Source organism: Glycine max, chromosome 10 (genome assembly GCF_000004515.6).
Source record: "Glycine max cultivar Williams 82 chromosome 10, Glycine_max_v4.0, whole genome shotgun sequence".
NCBI classification, from domain to species: Eukaryota; Viridiplantae; Streptophyta; class Magnoliopsida; order Fabales; family Fabaceae; genus Glycine; species Glycine max.
Window position 1 is genome coordinate 44,162,800 of NC_038246.2, and position 24,162 is coordinate 44,186,961.

Consider the following 24,162-nt stretch of genomic DNA (forward strand, 5'->3'; position numbering starts at 1 on the left):
TATTTTATATAAAATGAAAACGATTAATTTTAATCGATAGATTAAAATAAAATATTAGAATTAAAATTAAAATTTTATTTAACGATAAATTTTTTATAGGATTTATTAAATAAAAAATCAAATATCTTAAAGATTTAATTTTATTACTTATTGAAAAAAAAATTAAATTATGTCAAGATCAATATCATCATAACTACAACCACAACCAACATGATGATGGTCATTATGACAATGATAATTTCTTATAAAATGAAAAAAAAAAGATGAGTTATATGCAGGATTTGAGTCCCTCTAAAAGTATGAAATGCATGTCAACAAATTATTTGATAAAATCAGTTCCTTATATTACATGTGCTCAGGGACGCAGATTTTTTTTATATAGAAATTGAATACGATATTAATGATTTATAACACTTACATGGCTTAAATAATTGAATTTTTTAGTAATAAGTATTAAATAAGCATTGAATTACAATAATTAAATATATCATACCATTATCTAAGTTGTAGATGCTGTTCTTTTATATCATCAATTTTATCTATAATAAAATATGTATCAAATTCAAATATATATATATATATATTCAATTTAAAGAATATTCTAATTAAATACTACTTTGGTCTCAAATACAAACAAAAAAATCATTGTATTTGAATTTCAAATATAAATAAATCTCAACTATTTTCAAAATAGATTTTTTTTTATTTAATAGAGGTTTATGCTTGATTTATTATTTTTACCGAAGGGGATTTATGTTTTTTTATCTAATAAAGGTTAATTTAAAAAAACTGTTTTTTAATTAAGATTCACACAATTTAATAAACATAACTAATTTTCTTAAGTGTGAATTTTTTTTCTAATAGATGTGACCGAAGAAAGTATGTGTTTTAAAGTAATTTTTATAAATATTAATTATCTCACCATACGATTCATAATTAAATGACACATCTTTTGGATTGTTGATATATTGTGACAGTATACTGTGATATAACTATATTTAAACATTCTTCTAATAAAAAAACTATATTTAATTATTTTTGCTAATTTCTACCATTTTGGGAGAGCATTGTTTGCTTAGGTAAGGGATAAAAAAGCAAGAGAGAATATGAAACATATTTTCAGTTGCCTTAATTTTAATTTCATATATATCATGTGTTCATTTTAGGAATGTATAAAGTTCCCAAAGGAAGCTAGCTCCTGCTTGGCCCCCCCTAAAATAAAATAAAGTGATGTTACTTGAAGCAGCAGTTATGTAAATAAGTACCAACACTCCTTAAGTTGTTAAAGTTATTATCATGATGATCTATAAGTAACTACAAACAAAAATGGGGACCCATGCCAGCATCAACATGGCAATTGGCAATCTATTATTACATAATAATAATGATGCAGGGCTAGGATTTTGTTAGGTGCCTGCACCGTCTAAGACAAAGTACAGATATACGCATAACAAGAAACTGCTAAAGCCTCCTCCTTCCTTCTGTTCTGTCATCGTGAATCTTCACGTTTTTTCACATACACCAACACCACCATCAAAAGCTGTATTATTTATAAGAACTAAGAGTAAGAACCATAACTGCATATTCACAGAGAGTGTGTGTGAGAAGTGAGAACACAAAGCAAAGGTACTTTGCTTAGCCACCTGTTTCTTTTCTCTGTGTTCTCCTCTCCCTTGGTTTTCACTTTTCACTTTATTGTTCTTTGAAAAAAAAACAAAATCCACATAAAGGTGCTTGTGTTTTTAAGTTGAGAGGTTAATTTGTATCTCTGAGTAAGAATATGTAATAGGAATGGTTTCTTCAAATCTCACCCCACGTGCAGTTTGCATTTTGGTTTAAAGTGAAAAGTTCAAGATTAGGATACTCAGGATTTGGAGTTGCAAAATTACCTTAAAATTTATTATAAAGGCTTCTCATCCTTTATGCTCTTGTGATGTGTTTTGATGAGACAGAGTCATTTTGTGAAGGTGAACTGCTGAAGAGGTAGCGGATTTTTGAAGGGAGATAGAGATTGAAGGAAGATGAATAACTCTGTTTCAGAAAACAGTTTCATCATTGAGAGTGATGAAGAAGACGAGGAGAAGGATTTGAACAAAGGTGAAGGTGGTGGAAACGATTCTGATTCTTCCAATTACTCAAATGAAAACCCTCCACAGAGAAAGCCCAGTTCTTACAACATCTCATGGCCTCAGAGTTACAGGTCAACCCCTTTTCTTGTTTCAATTCCACTCGATTTGTGATTTTCTTATGATTGTTTTTTCATGTTTCCTTTTTTTTATGTTTCTAGGAGTGTCAAAAGGCATCTTCTAATTTCTTTTCATGGTTAATAATTGTCTTTTTCTTCTCTTCCTTTTCTATTATGATCCTTGGAAAGTGATTTTACTTTTTGGGGTTAATGTAAAATTTGTTAGGAACCTTTTTCTGATAAGTTTTTCAGCATCAGAAGAAACCAGAATATAACAGTTGTGTTTTATAGGAGATATAAGGTTTACCCTCGTTGAGAATGGTGAAGGGAGAAGGGAGGATGGAGAGTTCACGAGTTCAAATCCCTCCACCGGATATTTCTAACAAAACTAATCAACTAATATTTGTCGATAAAAGAAAAAAGCACTCGTGTTTGACCTAGTCAAGAAGCATGTAAAAAAGTTGAATTTTTTTACCAACCAGTTGTTGTGAAGTGCATCAATTGAATATTCATGCTATTGTTGTAATTGATGATGTTTCAGGCAATCTATTGATCTATATAGTAGTGTGCCATCACCAAACATTGGATTTTTGGGCACACCCTCATTGTCAAGACTAAGCAGTTCTTTCCTTTCTACATCACTAACAAGGAGGCACACTCCTGAAGCACTTCCTTCATTGACAAAGCCTCTGATACAACAAGACACAGAAGATGAGCAGCATCAGAGACGTAGCTCTCATACCTTGCTTCCTCCTCTTCCTTCTAGAAGGTCTTCTTTGATTAAGAAGGATTCCAAGGTTGCTCATCTTGAAGTTCCCTCTCGCCACTGCTCTTTTGGGCAAGCTATGCTTAATGGTATATTGTTTAACCTTTGGGCTTTCTATACTTTTCATTTGATCTACGGCCATAATTCTATTATAAGAAAAAAAATGTTCAACCTTATCTTCGAAGTGAATAAATAGGACAAAAGAAGGAGGGAAAAATATTAAATAATTGGTTAAGGTAAAAGAAGGAAATGATACAAATTAATTGGTGTACTATATAAGCTTATTTTTTATATCTTAAAGTATACCATGTTGCCACATTTTTATAAGCAAATTTACACTTATATATTTGAAGGAATTTTCTAGACGCAAGCAAAATTTGGTGAGAAAAAAGAGGGGATGTAAATTTCTTCATATACGTTATCTTTCTTTTGTATCCATACATAATCATGATCTGAGTTGTAAAAAAGGAATGTTTCTTTGTGCTTGAAAATTGAGACAATGCACGGGTTGCATTAAATAGAAGGTAAACAAGCAAGATAACACTCCAAAAAACAGCGTCCATAAGAGTTACATGACAAAAGAATCAAATAAAAAACATGGCGGGTACCCTTCCTGTCCCACTTGATTGATTAGGTTTGGAGTTAGGATCAGATCTTACACAACTTATAAATTGTGAGGTGGAGATAGGTTTGAGATATAGACACTCATTTAAACCACTTCAAACTCAAATATGTCTCCATAATATTTAAATTATAATAAAGTAAACCATAGAGTTAAGCACAAGTGTTTGTATTAATAGTACTAGTTGGTTCAATCTTTTACTTCATTTTATGAATTATTTAATACAAAATTACTTGACATATGTTTTATTTGAAGATAAAGGGTTGGGTATCTATTTGTCATCCTTACTAGCGAGAGTGGCAGGGGTTCGGAACATTATGTGTTTTCTGCAAGCGGCAATTAAGATGTCCAACAGACACATTCAATCAGTCCTCTGATTGCGGGGACCATATTAGCCAATGATATAACTTTTCCTAGCTTATCAGGCCTACATAAATTAAAAGAGTGACAGTTCAAACCACTTTGTCAGCATCACTTGTTCAAAATGGTTCATAATTTCATTTTCTCATATCTAAGTTGACCATGATCTTATATATACTAATTTAGATTGAATTTAACTCATTAGGGTAACAAAGTGAAAACGGCCCAAAATAAATTGCTTGTTCTTCGAACCTCCGCCATAGAATATATTAATACATCTTCTGAGCGAAAGATTATACTCATTACTCTCCTTTTTTTGAATTTAGTATTATAATTGGGGAATAAAAAACCCCACAATTTTACTTTGTTTTCTGTATCTAAAAAATCTTATTTTTTTTAACATGAAAAAATAAAGAAACCATTGCAATTGCCGGAAATACTAGGCCTACTAGAGGAACAAAAATGGAAGGAAAGTTTATCATAAAATGGGTACCTCGATTTACTATTTGGGTCCAGTGGTAAGGATTGGAGTAGATGGACGATGACTGAAGTTTGATTCTCATTGTCATCATTGTAAAAAAGAAAAAAAATGGTTAAGGTAATTTTGACATGTGTAAAGAAGGTTATTGGAAGCATTGAAGAACAAAGTAAATTGCATGATAGCCCTATGAACAAGGATAGAGGCATTCCAGGAATGATAATAGAGGAAATTATTAAGAGGGATCTTAAGGTGAATAATATCTATGAGAATTTGGTCTTTAACCGAACCGAATGACATTGTGATCCATGTAGCTGACATTACCTAATGGGATAAGGCTTTTGTTGATGATATTGATTTGAAACTATTTGAATTGCTAGTGATGCTGTTCCCTTATTCATATTTTGGATTTTGTAGGCATAAATGTTCTTTGTGGTGTTGGAATCCTTTCTACACCTTATGCTGCCAAAGTAGGTGGATGGCTTGGGCTTTCTATATTGGTCATTTTTGCAATTATTTCATTTTATACTGGGCTGCTCTTGCGTTCCTGCCTGGACAGTGAACCTGAGCTTGAGACGTATCCTGATATTGGCCAAGCTGCATTTGGTACTACTGGACGTATTGCCATTTCAGTAAGTCTTCATGCTGATCTCTACTCTTATTTGAAGTGTCCATGTCCCACCCGTGTCTCATATGTATTCATGTCAAACAGTTCTATTTTTATTTTATAAACTTTTATACTGACAGAGATAAAAATATCACAATAAGTAGACAAATTATAACATTTTATTATGTCTATAATAACTCATGCTCACTTTCCAAACATTGATTCTCTATTTTGATTTAAGATTTATGTTTTAGGTTAATTTTATAAGTTGTATTATAGATTATAGATGTGTCAGGTCTTGTAATTTTTTAATTTTGTTGTGTTCCCATGTCTCTATCATGTTGTTTATGTGCTTTCTATGGGGACAAATGATATGTTAATTAAAAATAACTAGTTTCTAATATCTCTTTTATTCTCTCTTTTTTTTTTCTTTGGATGCAGATAGTATTGTACGTGGAATTATATGTAAGTACCGATGCCTTCTCTCAGCAGCGAGTATTCCGTTCGTAGTCTCTACCTATAGTAATTTTTTAAAACCAAATAATTATAATGATGAAAATTAAATTCTGAGTGGCTACCTATTTGGATTCCACAGTTGCATCTTATTGGCTACCTATTATGATGACGTTTTTAAATTTCTAGCAACTACTTTGCCTATTGAATATTTCTTCATGCAGGCTTGTTGCATTGAATATATAATTTTGGAGGGTGACAATTTGTCTTCTTTATTTCCAAGTGCACACTTGAATTTGGGTGGAATTGAACTGAATTCACGTACTTTGTTTGCTGTGATTACTACCTTGGCTGTTCTTCCTACTGTTTGGCTCCGTGACCTAAGCATTCTCAGTTACATATCCGGTAAGAGCTTATTTTTGGTGCAGGTAGTGATCAGTTATCCATTAAAGCTTGGTCCCATTTGCCTTTGGCCTTAAGGTCATATTGCTGAAATAAGGTTTTATTATACTTCATGGTATATCCTTTTCTGTATTGGGATAAGCTTTGTTGTTGTTGTTAAAGGAAACTATAATAACGTATCAAGTTACCAACTATATATAACATTTGTAGCTTCTCAAATTTCATTCTTCTAATTGTTGTCATTCATAATTGGTTACTAGTTGTCCATCAATTTGTATGTTTTGGCAGTCAGCAGACACATATTACACTGTCATCATTATTTGTAAAAGCTTATTATAATCTTTTACCATGTTTGTTATAGCTGGTGGAGTTGTTGCATCGATTTTAGTGGTTCTCTGCTTGTTATGGGTTGGCATAGAGGACGTAGGCTTTCATAGCAAAGGGACCACACTCAATCTTTCAACTCTTCCTGTTGCTGTTGGTCTTTATGGTTACTGCTACTCTGGACATGCAGTGTTCCCGAACATTTATACATCCATGGCAAATCCAAACCAATTTCCTGGAGTGCTCTTAGCATGGTAAATAACTTTTGGCCATAATCTATAGCTCAGCTGCCACTAGTCCTTCCACTAAATATTGAATCTCCTCAAGTCCTGTACAAATTGTAATTTACAAGTATAATCAAAAGATATAATTATCTGTTTTAGGTCAACTAGAAGAGAAGTATAAGCAACACAGATCATCTAGCAGTTAGGCATGAATGCCTCAAGATGTGGAATATATGATGTACATGATGCATAAGATTTTTATTTTCTTTAGTTAAAATTCTATCAGTGAGTCTAATACAACCTGTGACTGTTCTTTTTCTCACAGTTTTGGTATTTGTACCTTATTGTATGCTGGGGCTGCTGTAATGGGATACACAATGTTTGGAGAAGCTATACTGTCTCAGTTCACTCTCAACATGCCTAAAGAATTGGTAGCCACAAATATTGCTGTCTGGACTACGGTATACTTATTCTACATCCTATTTCAGATTTTTTTTTTAGTGGAAACATCTTTATTAGATTTGCATTTTATTTTTTTGGGTTTTCCTCATGGAAATGAATATTGAAGAAAAGACCAATCTTGGGCCTAAACATAATAGCATGTGCTTTTGGGATAATTGATTCTTGCATAGCATTAGTTCCTCTATAACCATTGACCAAGTGGCTAAGGGAAGCTGATCATATTATTCAGGATATTAAATTTAATAGTTCTAGTGTTACCGGGGGCACTTCAAGTTGCCATTTTTAAATTTCATATGCCTTTTTTTGAGGTCAATGAAAGAGTTGGGGAAAGAGCTTCTCTATTTTTGTTTTTTATTATTCTAATACTATTCTTAATTCAGTATCAGCATATTATTAATGTTTTATTAATCATATAAATAACCAACATTGTTATCTGTTACTTTTATTTTGCAGGTGGTTAATCCATTTACCAAATATCCTTTATACGTGCCTTACGTAAATTACATATGAACCAGCATATCATTATATAATGTGGAAAAAAGGAATGGCATTGTTTCCATCCTGCATTTATTGACTTCTTTATTTGTGACCGCATTTAAAATTTGAAATTTCTTCTTCTTTTAAGTAATATTTGAGAGAAAATTGAATAAGAAATTTTGTTGCAAACAAAATATTTTCAAGTAATTCAAGCATTTTGCATCATCAGAGACAGGAATGCTGCACAATTGACAACATTTCTAAGTAGCATCATGTTTTACTTGAATTGTGGAAAAAATATATAAAACATGATAAAGGACATGGACTTTCTCTTTGTGTTCCTTTTCATGTACAAAATGTTAATTCAAGATGATAGTATTTGACAGGAAATAATATGTTATATCAATTTTAGTCCCACATGTCATTTCTCTTGCATTTCTAAAGTACTTTTACACTGTGAGCAAAGAAAGATGTTTTGTACTTAACTAGCATCACGTATGCATTGACTATATCTCCAGTGGCAATGAGTCTGGAGGAGTTGATACCGTCAAACCATGCCAAGTCTTATCTATATTCCATCTTCATCAGAACAGGGCTGGTTCTTTCTACCCTATTTATTGGTCTCTCAGTTCCCTTTTTTGGTGAGTCTTCCCACTTCCTATTCTCATGTGCTTGGTTGTTGATCAATTTCACTTCATATTATTTCTTTACTAAATCTGAAAACTATTTATATATAGACCAACCCAGGGAACAATTAAATGCATTACTTTCTCATTTCAGAAAATCTTTGCACTGCGACATAGTTGCACTATGTATATTAACAGCAAATATAATTTTTTCTTTTACAGGTCTGGTGATGTCATTGATTGGATCATTACTCACAATGCTTGTTGTAAGTTCCATTCAGTTTATCTGTTCTTGCTCCTAAAATTACTGACATAAGCATTTTACTAATTAAAACCAACCTTGATGACAGACTTTGATACTACCCTGTGCTTGTTTCCTAAGAATCTTGCGGGGCAAAGTGACACGAATACAGGTATGATGATTTCATACTTAATAATACGGCTCAATATAAGCCATAATGTAATAAATATCTTCCTATTTTTAACTTCTTAATTTGACTTCCACTACTTTTATCTCTCATTTTAAGACTTAGTTAGAGAAAAGGGTATAAATGAGAAGATAGTGATTGATGTTGTCTTGAACTTCTTAATGGACGATAAGAAGAAACAAATTTTTCTTTCAAAAGTGGACATATAAAAAGAGAGTATTGATGTGAAAAAATAAATTCTTTATGACTTTATGGAATACAACGATTTTAACGAATCATGAATATCCGGACATTTACTTCTTTGATTTTGTCATTAGAGGTTTCCACTTGCAATTTACTTAGTGACCGAATCTTAGATCATCCATTTCATATAACTACCCTTCCCAAGTCCTGGAGCTAGAACAATAAGCAACTCTTAATGTGACAGCATTGATAAAAAAATTAGCATGCCTGGATGAATATGAACACTTTCAAACAATTACTATAAATAAGCTTGACTAAAGAGGGATCTTTACACAAATTATGAGCCTGAGGTGAAATGAATATTAAACATGGTAAGTTGGTAACAGACTAATAATGTCCCCTCAAAATTAAGTGTGAACTACTCAAAGGCTTCAAAAACAAACTATTTTGATATTTATAGAACTTAATGATAAATTTTGTACACCACAAAAAGCATAACAGTATATTTAATTTAATCACAAAGAATACTTCTACCCTTTAACATACTCACCTTGGATGGATGGAATGGGGATTGTTTCTAATGTGTTTATAGGGATGCCTATTTATATAGATTAGATTTTATCCATCATAAAAATAAAAACTGATTCCATAATATCAGGATGTAAATATACTTTCAACAACTTTATAATTAAAACTGAAATCGTGTTAATAACTTGGAATCGTGAGAAAAATTAGGACCACTTTCATTTGATTTCAAAATCAAAACTAACACTTAAAGGATACAAATGAAAAGGAATTTTGAATAGAAATATACCATTTTGAAATCAATACGACTTACAACGAGACACCCAAGGATTTTTAAGCAATGCTAGAAGAAATATCAAAAGATACTTTTGTTTCCCACTAATTAGTTTAAAACTTACTTGCATAGTTTATGATTAATACTGTGACTATTTTTACTTCATGTCTACAGGCAGCACTTTGCATTACAATTATCACAGTAGGTGTTGTATGTTCTGCTTTTGGAACATACTCCGCCCTCTCCGAGATTGTGAAGAGTTTGAGGGAGTGAAGTTTTGAGGCTTAAATCCTGGAAGATTAGATATGTCTGCTGTTGTCTAGTCTGTCCAGTCATTCTATCTAGTTTGATTGCACATCCACAATTTTGAGTCAAGTTTTTGCTTGCCATGACTTCTCCATTCTGTTTATTTGTGGTTTTTCTGATCTCTTGTTACCTTACCATAAAAAGTTTTGCTCATGTTTGAAGTATTGGTAATCATAGATTGTGGCAGAGACAACACTTAGTTTGTAAGGAGCGATCAAATGAGTTTGTTGAAGATACTTTTTTTTTCTATGTTGAAAGTGTCTAGTGCAATCTTCTGGTGATGATAAAGGATATTTATAACCATTTAATGCCGCAATATAGAGTACTCAGTCACCAAAAGTGCTCGAACATAAATTATAGCTCAATGAATATGGGTAGTGTCTTCAATTTTTCATTCAAGACAGCAAGGTTTGTTGCCTAACCTTACTTTGTTTCCTTGTTCTTTCTTCATAATTTATGGAGAATTAAATGCATGGTTGAAACTTGATATGTTGAATAAACTTTCTAATCATAAATTTTCAAGTTATAACACATTATTTTCACTGACCAGCGCTCTTTCATCTAACTTTTTAATCATAAATTTTCAAGTCTTCGCAGCCTACAAGCTTGTTATTGATTGTCTGATCCACTGAATAGATACTATTACTGTCTTCAAAATGAAAATGAATTTATGATCATGGATCATACACTGTTGGAAAATCGTGTCCATCAACATTTCTCTAATGTTTTCGTCCGTGTTTAGAAACTTTCAAAAATTTCTTTTTCGTAAAGTCACTAATCTATAATATACTACTATCATAGAATTAACATTTAATCAATTTGTGTAGTGTATACTCCTCAGAGTTAACGGAGTATGGATTATAGAGAATAAGATATACTTCTCCTTACGAAGGGAGATTACTCAACAAACTTGTGAGTACAGTGAGATTTTATGGAGGATCGAACTACTTTTATTCATACTATCTTGGAGGCACACGCTAAAAAGTTAAAACAAAACACACACTAGATATTGACCAATTACAGGGTTTGTTATAAGGATTTGACTAATTATAAAATTAAACTAATCATCTATTTACTTAAACTTAATTAAAACTAAATTAACCATTATCTCATCTGAATTAATAGTTTATCAGATTAACGGGAAAAAACTATATATATGCAGATTAGGATGATGGTGAGATAAAATGAGAATATAAAAGAAACCAATATTAAACATCCTTACTTTTCTATTCGAGGAAAATGTAAAAAAAAAAAAAAATCATAAAAATAGGAGAATGTAAAAAACTTCTGTAGAATTTAATCCGGCTAAACTTGTAAAGTCATAGAGTCATTAAACACATCTGCACCTAATAAATACTTAATCAACATTTTTCAGGTCATCCGAAAGGAATTAATTGCATATTTAGATGAGTTGTGGTAGTCGGTTTTTTAAAATTAAAATTAATTTTATAGCTAAAAAAAGTTTATTACAAAAAATATAAATTTTACATTGGATTAAAAAATTATTTTAAATTTTATTAAAACATATTGTTACGAAATAATGGCAAACAGAAAACTAAAAATACGAACTTAATAAACATCAAGAATTTTACGTGGAAACCCAAGACACGAAAAAACCATGGGATATTTGATATAATAATTAGAGAAAGTATCTGAGATTGATGCACGAGTTAGAAAAATTTCTAAGATATTAATATGCTAATTAGAGAAAATATGTGGGATATCAATCACAAATCTAGTAAGATATTTTTTTTATAAAAAATGTATTAGATTAAGATTTTAAAAAATTATTTTGGTATAATTTTTTTTTTGGATTTTAAAAGATTTTATAAGAATATAATGACTTTTAAGATTTTTTTAAAAGATTTTTATGATTAAGATTTTTTAGTTCGGATTTTAATAAATTTATAAAATATGAATTCATAAGATTTGAAAATACATTATAGATTTTAAAGAATTTTATAAATTTTTAAAAAATATTCAAAATCATTATAAAAATCCATGAATTTTATCGGGCTAACACTTTAAATAAAAACTCATCTTATTAAGTAATAAATCAATTTTTTTCTAACATATTTACAAACACACTAGGTTTATTCTCATTCAATCATCAATAATGTTAATTATATAAAATTTATATATCGTAATATTTTACAGTAACATAATACTTGTAGTCATTCTCACAATAACGATCTCACCAAACAAAAAATATGTTAAACAATTGTTTCAACCCCAGATATATATTTATCTAATTACACATAAGTCAACTTCTCACGTTCATTCAAATTATATATTTTCATGTTCATATATATTTATATTCATTTATATGTATAAGCATGTAATCAAGATGTCTCAACTTCAAAGAATTTGAAAGATCTCTCATATAACATGTTTTAGGGCATGTTGATCATTGATCGAAAGAGTACAAAAAATTATAATGTCTACCATTTTCAATGAAGAGATGAGAGATTTTGCGTGATGAAACAAGAAAAACATGTCAATTAATTGGAAAAGAAAAAAAAAGTCTCATGAAATTTCAAGAATTTGAGTGGGATTGTTTAATGTACATTTTCTACTAAAAAGTCTCATGAAATTCATTCTAAACAAATACATCAAAATTTGTATATCTTTGAATATCACAAGATATTTTTAAAGTTTTAAAAAATCTTAATTGAATACCATCAAATTTTATTATATTTCTTTAAAAGTCATAATAATGTTCATTAAATAACATAAGATTTATTTTTATTGTTTAAAAATTTTGATTGAATACCTCAACATTTTTTTCACAATTTTTTTTAAAAATCTTTTAAAATTCTAATTAAATACACCCCTAAGTATTTCTTCACTAAAATTCACTGGTATATTTTTTCTAAATATCTCTTCAACCAAATTCGGGTCACAAAATTCAACAAATATGATCATCTAAAATCATTTTTATAAAGATTTAGTTGTAATTTTTGTTCAGCATCATATTTGTGGGATTTTGATGTCTCAAGTTCTAATTGTATAATTTTGGCCGAATAGTGCTAGGAACACACACTCAAACACTATTTTTGTGTCACATTTTTTTTTATGTTGGTTAAAACTTTATCAAAAATTATAAAATTATGAGAAGGTTCATCAAATAAGACATGAGTTTCACAATTTTACTCCATTCGTTCCAAAACAATAGTCTTTTTAGTTTTTGTTTCAAAATAATAATTTTTTAACTTTTTTCAGATATTTTTTCAACGATACCCCTAGATGTAATTAAGAAAAACAATAAATACTTACATTGGAAAGAGACATTTGCCGTAGAAATAAATTGGTGGAGGGAAGAATGTATTTTTTTGATGAGAAAATAATGTATTTGTTATTGGTTGATAATGGGATAATTAATGACAATAGTAGTTGAAAATCTACTGGTATTTTTTTTCTTCTAAATTTGTATCAATTAAATGTTTCTTAATCAATGTGCATAATCTTAAAAGACTATTATTTTATTAAGAATTTTAAATAAATAATTGAAAAAATAATTAAAAATCTAAATTTATTCTATAAGAAAAATATATATTCAAATAAAATAAATAGAGAATATAAGCAGTTAGAGGGAATTGAACCCATCGTTAGCTTGGAAGGTTAGGGGTAATACTTTGTCTTAATATTATATATTTTAATTATAGCTTAATCACTCTGTTTTAAACATTTCTTCTTTTAAAAATTGTGTTGTCTTAATTTTTTTATTTCATATTTTAGTGTTGAAATAAGACGTTATTATCAATGTAATAATTTTTTTGTGTTTCACTAAACAATATTTATATCATATATTTATAGTTAATCTTATCGTAATATATTTATATCGTATCCAATATATTTATATTTTGTGGAAGAATGTTAACCTATTCTAATTTATTTTTATCAACATTAAATTATCCATATTAATTGTAATATATTATTATATATTTATTATTTATATGCATCATTTTTTGTGAAATATGCATCATTATTTAATATTATTTCATATTTATCAACTTATTAGTATTTAATGAGATTTAATTTATAATTCATTAGTATATAATATTTACTTTATTTGTAGTAGTATTTATATTAGTTTATTAGCACTATTATGCATTACACCATCTACATATAGTCCTTATTAGTAGTATGTCTTATAAATGTGTGGGGTAATTATTTTTGGATAAATTTAATATTATTAATTAAATAAAATATTTTTGTAATCTTTGTGAATTAGTTGATGATATTAGGGATGTTCATAAATGATTCAATATCGAAAAATCAATCCGAAACAGCAAAAATCGAATTCAAACAGATCAAACAAAATGGAAAATGGAAAATTTTATTGAATTATATCAGATTTTGGATTTGATTTTTAAAAATTGATTCAAATTGAAATTATATGTATATATGTTTGTTTATAAATTTATAATATCACTCCTTTTTATTTCTTTTCTTATATATTTATAAAATTATGATATAACTTATATTTATTTATGAAAAATATACTTGATTTAAGATGTGTAAATATTCTATTATCAATTATATGATGACACATAAATAAAATATTTTATATTTAAATTATTTGCACTTATATTTATTATATATCTTACCTTTTATTTAATATATTTTAAAAAATTGAAAGTAGTAATAAAATCAAAAATTGATCCAATCCAAATTGTTTAAAATTGGATTCGATCGGATTAAAAGTTTAAATTAAATCAGTTGAATGATAAATTAATAAAATCCAAATGATTAGATCGAATGATTTTTCTCTTCAAAATCAATCCAATCTAATATGCAATCACTTTTATGTTTGACAAAACATTTTAATTAATTTCTAACTCTTTTTATTAGTTAAATAACCTGTTTGACTGTTGGATGAATAAGTGTTTTTAATAGCTTTTAATAATTTTTAAAATGTTACTTAAAATAGTATTTTATAAAAGTTAGCTTCTAGTTTTTTTTTATATTTTCTTTTCTTTTGTCCTTAGTACATTTGTTAAATTTCCTTATTACTTTTTAAAAACAAATCATGATTTCATGTGATTTTATAATTTTTTTTGTTAATTTAATATTTAATTTTACCAAATACTTTTCAAGTTCTAGTTTTCATATTCTAACTAATTTTTTAGTTTTCAATTAATTTTTTAGCTAATTTGATTGAATATAGCCTAAAGCATCTTATGAATGATATAGGGTCTGATGAAAACAATGAGATGGAGTAAATTATTATTATACTATTTTGTAATATTAATTATATACATAAATTATCAAATCATAAATGAGATTCATTAATTAAGAAATGAGACTATAAATAAATAAATTTTAATAAACGTGTTTTAGGAATAACAAACTTTCTAGGATTATTTTTTTAATAAATTTTAATTTATAATAAAAAGTGTTAAAATAAAGTGTATTAAAAAACAAGTGTAATGGTGATTTACTAATAATATAAAATAATTTTATTTTATGATCTAATCATAATCACTCTGCTGATATAATTTTTTTACAAAATAACAAATTTATCATTTATGATTGAAAGTCGGTGCATAATTTTCTTAACAATTATAGTAGTAACGGCTCCTCTCAAAACACTATATTAAAAGAGTCGACTCATCCATGTTAAATTGGATAGAATTATCACAGCAGATAGAAAATTTCCTCCCTCAAAAAAATCTTGGGGTTACAATTAATGTTAGTGGTGTTTTATTATTAGGTCAATTACTTATTAATATCCCAATGAGTTACCTGTCAAACCTGTAATAGACTTTAACCTAGGAATCAAATTGCATCCCATTCTCATAAAATTTTACTATTTCCTACGAAAAATTTGATGATCACTAACAAAATTAACAATATATATGCATAACAGAAAATAAAGAAAAAAGCTTTTGTGATCAAAACGGCCCAAGGCCCACCCCATCTCTCTGCAAATAATCCCTTTTTTCTCAAAAAATTATTGTTTTTCGGATTGGAACAGAAAACAAGAAAAAGAAAGCATTTTTTTTCTTTTTCAGCTTCCTCATCCTCACATCTGCATTCAGAACAACGTGGTAACTTTTATTCCCTTTTCATTAATCTCTGCAACTTTTTTTTTTTTGCCTTCAAAGAAAAATCTGTTTTTTTATTTTTCTCGTCGTGATTTTTTTGTCGAAATGTGGAAAATTGACGTGTTGATTTGCACGTGAATTGTCTGAAGTGGTTGGTCGTATCTTTTTCTCGATAATGGGTTTCTCTATTTTGGTTTCAGAGAGGATCAGATTTCGGGTTTCGTTTGTGTTGATGTGTGAAGGTTGCCTTTGAGCTTGTGGAGTCTTAGGTATGATTGGTTTTCCCTTGTAATTTAAATTTAAATTTCTTCATTGATTTGCGTATGTCCTAATTGTGTGTAAAAATGAAGAGAGAGAATAAATATAGTAGGGGTTGTGTTTGATGATGTTTTAGGTTTGAATTTACCTTTTGGAGGATATAGTAAAGGAGAAGGAACAGCGACTGTTGTTTTATTTTTGTTTTGTTTTGTTTCCCATGATTTAGCATCAAGGAAGTGGATTAAGGAGTAGATATGTCTTCTTTTTTTTCTTTTAATGTTTGTCTTTTGTTCAACTTTGATTAAACATTTTTTTGGTGGCATTTGTAGGTGACTTCTAGTTTGGATATGCAGATGGGCGGTGGGAGTAAGGTAGATTTGCAAACATTAGATGAGGGTATGCAGCCTTTGGCAAATGGGACTATTGAAGACACCTTGCAGAGTGAGCTGGAGAAGATACTGCAAGAGCAGCGTAATCGGCAATTTATCAATCGAGAGAGGGAATACAATATTAGTAGGAGTGGAAGTGCACCGCCGACAGTGGAGGGATCGTTGAGTGCTTTTGGGAGCCTAAGGAACTCTGATTTCGGATTGATCAATGATAGGAGGAGTAATAACAATGGACTTTTGACTGAAGATGAGATACGATCGCATCCTGCATATCTTTCTTATTATTACTCACATGAGAGTATAAATCCTAGGTTGCCTCCACCTTTGTTGTCGAAAGAAGACTGGCGTGTTGCACAAAGGTTTCATGGTGGTGGGTCTTCTTCAATTGAGGGATTTGGGGACTGGAGGAAGAATGTAGCTCCCAATGGCGATAGTTCGTCTCTATTTTCAATGCAGCCAGGATTTTCTGTGCAACAGGTAGAGAATGATTTGATGGAACTGAGCAAAGCCAGTGGATGGAATGTCTCTAGGCAGGGTTCAAGTCAGATGCTCGACAGACATATGGGTGGTTTGACAAGAATGTCAGGAGCTGGTCTTGGTGGGAGGAGAACGAGTTATACTGACATTCTTCAGGTAATTAATTTGGAGAAAATTATTAAGAAAGATCTCATGTTAAATAATATTTTTTGAGTTTAACCGAGCTCGATGGCATTGTATGATCCATGCAGCCGACTTCACTTGGTGGGATAAGGCAATTAATGCTGTTGTTGCATGTGTAGTAATTTCCAATTCTAGATGAAACATTTTCTATGTGCTATTAACTGTGAGGTGTCATTTTTCGTTTCAACGTCATCTTGACAGAGTAAGATGGTAAAAATTGATTTCGTTATCAGTTTTATGGAATTGTCTAACTTTTACTAATTACTAGTTGTTGGCATGTTATGATGGTTAAAGAAGCTTGGGTGTATGTCATTAAATATAGGTGCTTTGATCTGACAGTTTTGGCTAAATTCTGTTGTCAACATTCCAGAACATACTGGAGATGTCAGTTTTGTTGAATCTGGAGGCACTAGTTCATTTCCATTTATCATGTTCATATATGCAGTATACTAATAGTCAAAAGTATATAAAAAAACAATGGTGCATAGCATAGTAACTATTTCAAATTGCATTGAGCTACTCCAAATTGACCTAGCATAAACTATGATATGGAGTGTTCTATCATCTATCATCACATCTATGGGGCATGTGCCATCCATGACTTTCAAAAGCTGCACCCATGTAAATGAATATAAATGTGGCAATCACAAAAAAATTGTTTTTTTTTACAAGCAAGAAATTTGTTTGTTATGACTTATGCAGACAATATCTTTAAATGAGGTTTAAAGTCTCTTAATTCTACATGCCTAAAATACTTTGTAACTCAAAATGGTTTTTCGTAAACATCTGATTAAATATTGGTCAAATGTTAGATAAAAAGTTTGAAGTACTTGGTGGGCATCTCTAATTTTGGTGTTTCCTGTGGCAGAGTGTCCATAATTATCTATATTAATATTTTCCTGGGTTTTCCAGGTTAAGTATGTGTTTGGTCTTAACACATCCTTCCTTATTCTTGAATTATTTAAATTTTGAAACTGTAAAGTGTCCCTTTATATTGATTTGGGGTTGACTTAGTGTTGTTAACTTCTTTTGTGATCATAATTTCATCCTTATCATTCAATTTCTACTGTTAACCATAACTATCCAATAAAATGAAAAATGCTTTTCACATTTATAATTTAAGCAAATAAACTGATAGAGCATGTCCTACTATTTTTCTTTATATTGTTCTACCATTGGCCCTCTGTTATAGTTATAACTGAAGTTAGCATTTTAGCAGGAAGGACTTGAGCAACCTACAATGTTGTCTAGCACCATGTCACGTCCAGCGAGTCACAATGCATTTGGTGATATTATGGGTTCAACTGGCATTGTTGATCGTGAATCCTTTGAGGGCTTGCGTTCTTCAGCTTCTACCCCTGGTTTGGTTGGACTTCAGAACCATGGTGTAAATCTTTCTCATAGTTTTGCACCCTCTGTGGGCACTTCTCTGTCAAGGGTGAAAACCCCTGAACCACAGGTTATTGGGAGACCTGTTGGGTCTGCAGCTTCCCAAATGGGTGGTAAAGTTTTCTCTGTTGAGAATAGTGGTATGGGCGTGGGCAGCCAGCATGGCCATTCTTCCAATATGACTGATCTTACTGATGTGGTGTCTTCTTTAGCTGGGTTAAATTTGTCAGGTGTTAGACATGCAGAGCAAGATAGTCTTTTGAAATCTAAGCTACAAATGGATGTTGATAACCATGCTGATGTTCTACTAAACACGCAAAGCAATGTTAATTTGCCCAGACATAATGATATTGTGACAAACCTTAACACCTTTAGTTCAAATGACCATGTCAATCTACTGAAAAAAACTGCTTCTTCTGCTAATCTTCGCTCAAAAGTGCATTCTACTGGAAATGCAGCAAGTTTGCCAAGTGCAGACTTCACTGGCCATGTTCCTAGTGCATATCTTGTAAACTCGAAATTGAATTCTGTTTACGATAATAATCTCGAGACAGGTCTCTCTCTCTCTCTCTGTGACTCCTCTGTGTTTGTGTGAATTAAATCAATTGTTTATGCTCATTGGATTTTAGCCTTATTAGATTGGTCTAACAATTCAGTTTTTGGGTTCCAGCTATGAGACTTCGCAGAGATGGACAAAGTTTAGATGCACAAGGAAACCATGTTGGTCCTGAACTTCATTCCACAACTCTGGACCCACGCTTCATCCAATGCTTGCAGCAAAGTGCTGATTACTCGATGCAAGGGATGAGTAGTTCTGGTCATCCTCTTCAAATGAGAAATTTCCCCGATGCTTCACATGGAGATTTGGAGGGACTTAGGAAAGCATATCTTGAGACACTTCTTACTCAACAAAAGCAACAGTATGAACTACCACTTCTGAGCAAATCTGGGCTGACTAATGGGTTCTATGGGAGTCAGCCATATGGTCTTGGCATGCCATATTCTGGAAAGCAGATTGCAAATTCCACACTTCCTTCTCTTGGATCTGGAAATCCACTCTTTGAGAATGAACGTATTTCACGCTTAAATTCCATGATGAGAAGTTCAATGGGAGGTTCTGGTGGCTCATGGCATGCTGATATTTGCAATAATATAGAGGGAAGATTTGCTCCATCCTTACTAGACGAGTTCAAGAACAAGAAGACCAGGCCTTTTGAACTTCCAGATATCATTGATCATGTGGTTCAATTCAGGTATCGATCTTGCATCTCCGATGTTTTTTCCTAGTGATATGGCTCTGGGGATCTGAATTGATAATCTGTGCCATAATGCAGTACTGATCAGTATGGTAGCCGCTTTATTCAGCAGAAATTAGAAACGGCATCTGTAGAAGAGAAGACCAAGATATTTCCTGAGATCATTCCTCATGCTCGTGCCTTAATGACTGATGTTTTTGGCAATTATGTTATACAAAAAGTATAATTAGCTTATACAACTGAATACTGAGTACTGACACAAATATTCTCTTTTTTATTTGGTTGTTGATTTAAGAATTTCATGCTTGACATGCTCTGTTGCAGTTTTTTGAGCATGGTACCGAAAGTCAAAGAAAGGAATTAGCCAACCAACTTACAGGTCATGTTTTACCTCTTAGTCTGCAAATGTATGGTTGCAGAGTGATTCAAAAGGTGCCTTTCAAGCTTTATGTTATCTTATTGTTCACCATATATGAGCATTAATTTATGCCTGACTCTTAGAGTCCCATTTCCTCAATTTTTCCATAAGATGATCCCCTTTTTCCCTTGTCAAACTTTAGTGCTGTGTTTATAGGGACAGGTGACTTCTGTTTTCCAAATCAGTAATTTTGGCTCAGTTCTTTTTCAAACTGTTAAATATTTACTTTAATATCAAGTAAATAATGAAGCACTTGAGATATTCTTGTGTATTACTTTCCAATTTCTGCGGTACTGAAATTTGTCAGTTTGTTATTTCATATTTTTTAGTGGTATCTCATCAAACTTATAAGGTTTTATCATCTTTAGGTATTTAGGTCTATATTAGAATTAAACAACAATGTTAATTTAATTCTTATTTGGTTTATGGTGATGTTGATAAATATTTATTGTTACAAGGTCAAGCTTTAAGGAACTGGACCCCCTCCTGCTTATTTGTTCTCTTGATTATTTGCTTTTAGATAAGCTGAAATGAATGCATTATCAAATCTTAGCTAACTTTATTGACAGGCCTTGGAGGTGGTTGATGTGGATCAGCAGGGTCAAATGGTGTCTGAGCTCAATGGTGCAATAATGAAATGTGTACGTGATCAAAATGGAAACCATGTTATTCAGAAGTGTATAGAGTGTGTCCCTCAAGATAAAATTCAGTTTATTGTTTCATCCTTTTATGGGCAAGTTGTTGCACTTTCTACTCATCCTTATGGGTGCAGAGTTATCCAGGTTAGACTATTCGACATAGTGCATCTTCTATTGAGGCTGTGTTGCACTTTTTTTCTTTTAGCATTTTATTTAACGATTAACAATTTACATGGATGCTAACAGAGGGTTCTAGAACATTGTGATGATCAAAATACACAACAAATTATCATGGAGGAAATCATGCAATCTGTCAGCACTTTAGCACAGGATCAATATGGAAATTATGTTATTCAGGTATGTAGCTTTCATTATATGAACTTTTTCATATGGGATAGGAAATGCACATCGGCATTACAGATGCAACATTTTATGCTTTGACACTTCTGTGCTTAATACCCTCCCTTGTAATATGCATTATAGTTTTGTGACTTTGGTTGTGTCTCCAATTTTAGAAAAGTACCAAGTTTGTGTTTGCATTTTGACAAACAGCATTTTCTGCTTCTGTCTTGGTCTAAGTAAATGTTGAGTAAGCTAATAAATAGACATTTAATATGCCACTTGCAACTGTTATTCCTCTTTTATATTTTGTGTAGTTAATATATGGAGGTTTCATTATCAAGTGATATAGAACAAATATTACCATTTCGTCCACTGTTGATAATTGGATTAATGGTGTTGGGTTTCATCTTGTGCTGAAGTTTTAGCACCTATTAATATATTGAATATTGAGATGGCTTGCTTTATATTTTGTTTGTTTTCACTTGGGATACTTGAACCTTTTTTCCTTTTTTTTTTTGAAAAAAATAAATGTGAGTCGTTTATTATTTATGCCGTTTTGTTTATGTATGCTGTATCATAATATCTATTTTATGTTAATTGTTGTTTACTAATTCCTTTGTACTTCTATACCATAATTTTCTTTGGTAGCATATTGTGGAACATGGTAAACCACATGAACGGACTACCATTATCAGCAAGCTTGCTGGTCAGATTGTTAAGATGAGCCAGCAAAAGTTTGCTTCAAATGTTATTGAGAAATGTTTGGCTTTTGGTAGTCCTGAAGAACGTCAGATTTTGGTGAATGAAATGCTTGGCACTTCTGATGAGAATGAGCCCTTACAGGTATGGCTCCTTTCATCTCTTGTTCAAAGCTTCAGCTTTTCCAAGGCTGGAGATGATCTGTTACTCAAACTATTTTCATGTCATTTAATTTAGTATTAGCTGAGGGAGGTTAGTTTGTAACTTTTATTACTGTGCAATGATTGTTCAAAAATCTGTTCCTGTGTGTTCACTTTCCTTTCTAATGTTTTGTTTGCAATGCTAAAAAAGATTTTAGGAAGAGGAAACTATCCAAGGATTCCATTTTTTTTTTTATAGAAGTTTAAGTATCAAGTTGCTTTTTATATTTGTCAAATCAGAGGCTCTTAGTGAATGATGACATAACATCAATTTGCAGGCTATGATGAAGGACCCTTTTGGAAATTATGTAGTGCAAAAGGTTCTTGAGACTTGTGACGATCGAAGTCTTGAGCTGATCCTTTCTCGCATCAAGGTTCACTTAAATGCACTGAAGCGGTATACTTATGGCAAACATATAGTTTCCCGTGTGGAGAAGCTGATAACCACTGGAGGTGAGGAATGCAAAGACTAGGGGGGTGCTTGATTTCTATTTCAAAAACTGTTTTTAGTTTTCAAAATACAACTAAACAAGGTTGTTCAGACAGCTGGTGGAAAGTATTTCTATTAGAAAACATTTTCGAGCTGTTTCTGTTTATGTGGTTTTTACAACACTTGCTTTTAGAAACAATTTTCAAATATTAATAGATTTTGAATGAGAAATTGATCATTGAGTAGTGTGAAATTGTTTTAGAAAACAGTTTTTAAAACCCAAAAGGGAAAAGGGAATCAAACATACCCTTTCTTGTATAAATTTCCATTGCTGTACCTTGATTTCTCATAAACCCGTCCCTCATTTGCAGAAAGGCGCATAGGGTTGTTGGCCTAATTCGTTCATCCTCAGGCATCCAATGAAGGTCTTGGAGACAAGTAGTCCGTCCTCTCTTACTGTCCCAACTTTTCCTTTTGTACAGCTAACATGAATGTTTATATCAAAGTTTCCCCTGCAAGCTTTACTTTATATAAAGCATTGGAGATAAATGCGATCAGCTTGGCCATTAGAATAAATTACTTTTTCTTACTTTGCTTGATTTCGTTACTACAACAACTTGACTGAAAATCTCCGTAAGGAGAGTTAACTTAGGATGTCAAGAATAGACGGCAATGTGTATTTATTGTGTATGTATATGAGGTCCATTGTCTGTAAAGAAAATAATGGTAAATGACTTATTGCAGTAACCAGAGTCATTATTAGATCAGGCTCTAAACTTCTATTTCATCTATGTAAATAATATGCTGCGAATTTTCTTGCGTTGATCTGTCTTTGATTTCCATGACATAACCTAGGTGCACTTTTCTTATGCTAGAAGAGAAATTTAAGTTAAATTATTACCCCCAAAGATAAGTTGTGTTTGCACGAGTGTTTATTCATGTTCAGATTTAACATGGCTTGTTACTTGAGAAAAACGTGATGAATCACCCATGCTAAAACAATTTTACCCATTAGGATTGCCCCATTCAAGAAATACCTAATAGTTTATGTCATTATTTGTCAAGTTTATTTGATTTTAGCTTGTAAATAATTTCTTGTTCAATAAAACGGTGTTAAAAAAATTCTATTATTTTCTAATGGTTTAAGAGTTTTATTCTCTACATCATAAATGGATACTGAAACTTTGTTAGAGAAGATATTTCTTTTTCTTAAAAAAAAAACTATAAAAATGTCATTTTATTTTGTTTTTTATATAAAAATTGTGATGTTTTGTAATTAAAAATAGAAAGTAAATAGAAATATTTTTTCAAACTAAATAATTCCTTGCTTTTTTTTCCTTTTTATTCCCTTGGGATATTGAACTTCTTTTTTGGACTTCTTTTTAATCAGTGCAAGGAACTATTTGGTGAGGTCTTTTTAATCAGTGCAAGGAATTAGTTAGTTTGGAAAAAAGTATTGAACTTCTATTCATTGAATTTAGTTCTGATCAGTACGACTGTTATACACCAAAAAGTGTACTTAACATCTTTTTGTACGTAGGTTCTAAACATTTTTTAATGATGGGCATTGACCGAACATCGACAACTCTCCCTGCCCCAATTAATACTATCAATTATCAAACATTATTAAACGACATAATGACACAAACCTTCTATCATCTATTAAATGTTTTTTTTTTTTATCGATAGGAATCATAGTGTTAGAAAATTTAAAATATCAACTAACTTAAA

General features: G+C 30.9%; 2 protein-coding genes across 7 annotated transcripts; both read left to right on the forward strand.

The window, feature by feature from the left end:
- The first annotated feature begins 1,399 nt into the window (after window positions 1-1,399).
- LOC100810530 (amino acid transporter AVT1C) lies at window positions 1,400-9,951 on the forward strand. Of its 4 annotated transcripts, none has more exons than XM_003536292.5 (13): window positions 1,400-1,626; window positions 1,953-2,200; window positions 2,727-3,040; window positions 4,829-5,043; window positions 5,460-5,483; window positions 5,696-5,876; window positions 6,235-6,451; window positions 6,747-6,882; window positions 7,337-7,356; window positions 7,856-8,001; window positions 8,209-8,252; window positions 8,337-8,399; window positions 9,571-9,951. In XM_003536292.5, exons 2-13 carry the CDS (start codon window positions 2,022-2,024, stop codon window positions 9,667-9,669), a joined length of 1,638 nt encoding a protein of 545 aa, XP_003536340.1. In that variant the 5' UTR covers window positions 1,400-1,626; window positions 1,953-2,021; the 3' UTR covers window positions 9,670-9,951. The 4 variants fall into 4 exon arrangements, with proteins under 4 accessions (XP_003536340.1, XP_006589407.1, XP_014618793.1 ...); XM_006589344.3 differs by having other exon boundaries at window positions 1,968-2,200; XM_014763307.2 differs by having other exon boundaries at window positions 1,410-1,564.
- A 5,635-nt stretch (window positions 9,952-15,586) lies between these two features.
- Window positions 15,587-23,254, forward strand: LOC100798281 (pumilio homolog 4). Of its 3 annotated transcripts, none has more exons than XM_006589345.4 (12): window positions 15,587-15,755; window positions 15,953-16,021; window positions 16,340-17,032; window positions 18,276-19,002; window positions 19,119-19,701; window positions 19,783-19,924; window positions 20,029-20,136; window positions 20,692-20,904; window positions 21,007-21,117; window positions 21,751-21,945; window positions 22,280-22,454; window positions 22,803-23,254. In XM_006589345.4, the coding sequence occupies exons 3-12, from the start codon at window positions 16,358-16,360 to the stop codon at window positions 22,826-22,828; spliced, it is 2,955 nt and encodes a 984-aa protein (XP_006589408.2). In that variant the 5' UTR covers window positions 15,587-15,755; window positions 15,953-16,021; window positions 16,340-16,357; the 3' UTR covers window positions 22,829-23,254. The 3 variants fall into 3 exon arrangements, with proteins under 3 accessions (XP_006589408.2, XP_014618795.2, XP_006589409.2); XM_006589346.3 differs by having other exon boundaries at window positions 15,589-15,755; window positions 18,279-19,002; XM_014763309.3 differs by lacking the exon at window positions 15,953-16,021.
- The last annotated feature ends 908 nt before the right edge of the window (window positions 23,255-24,162 follow it).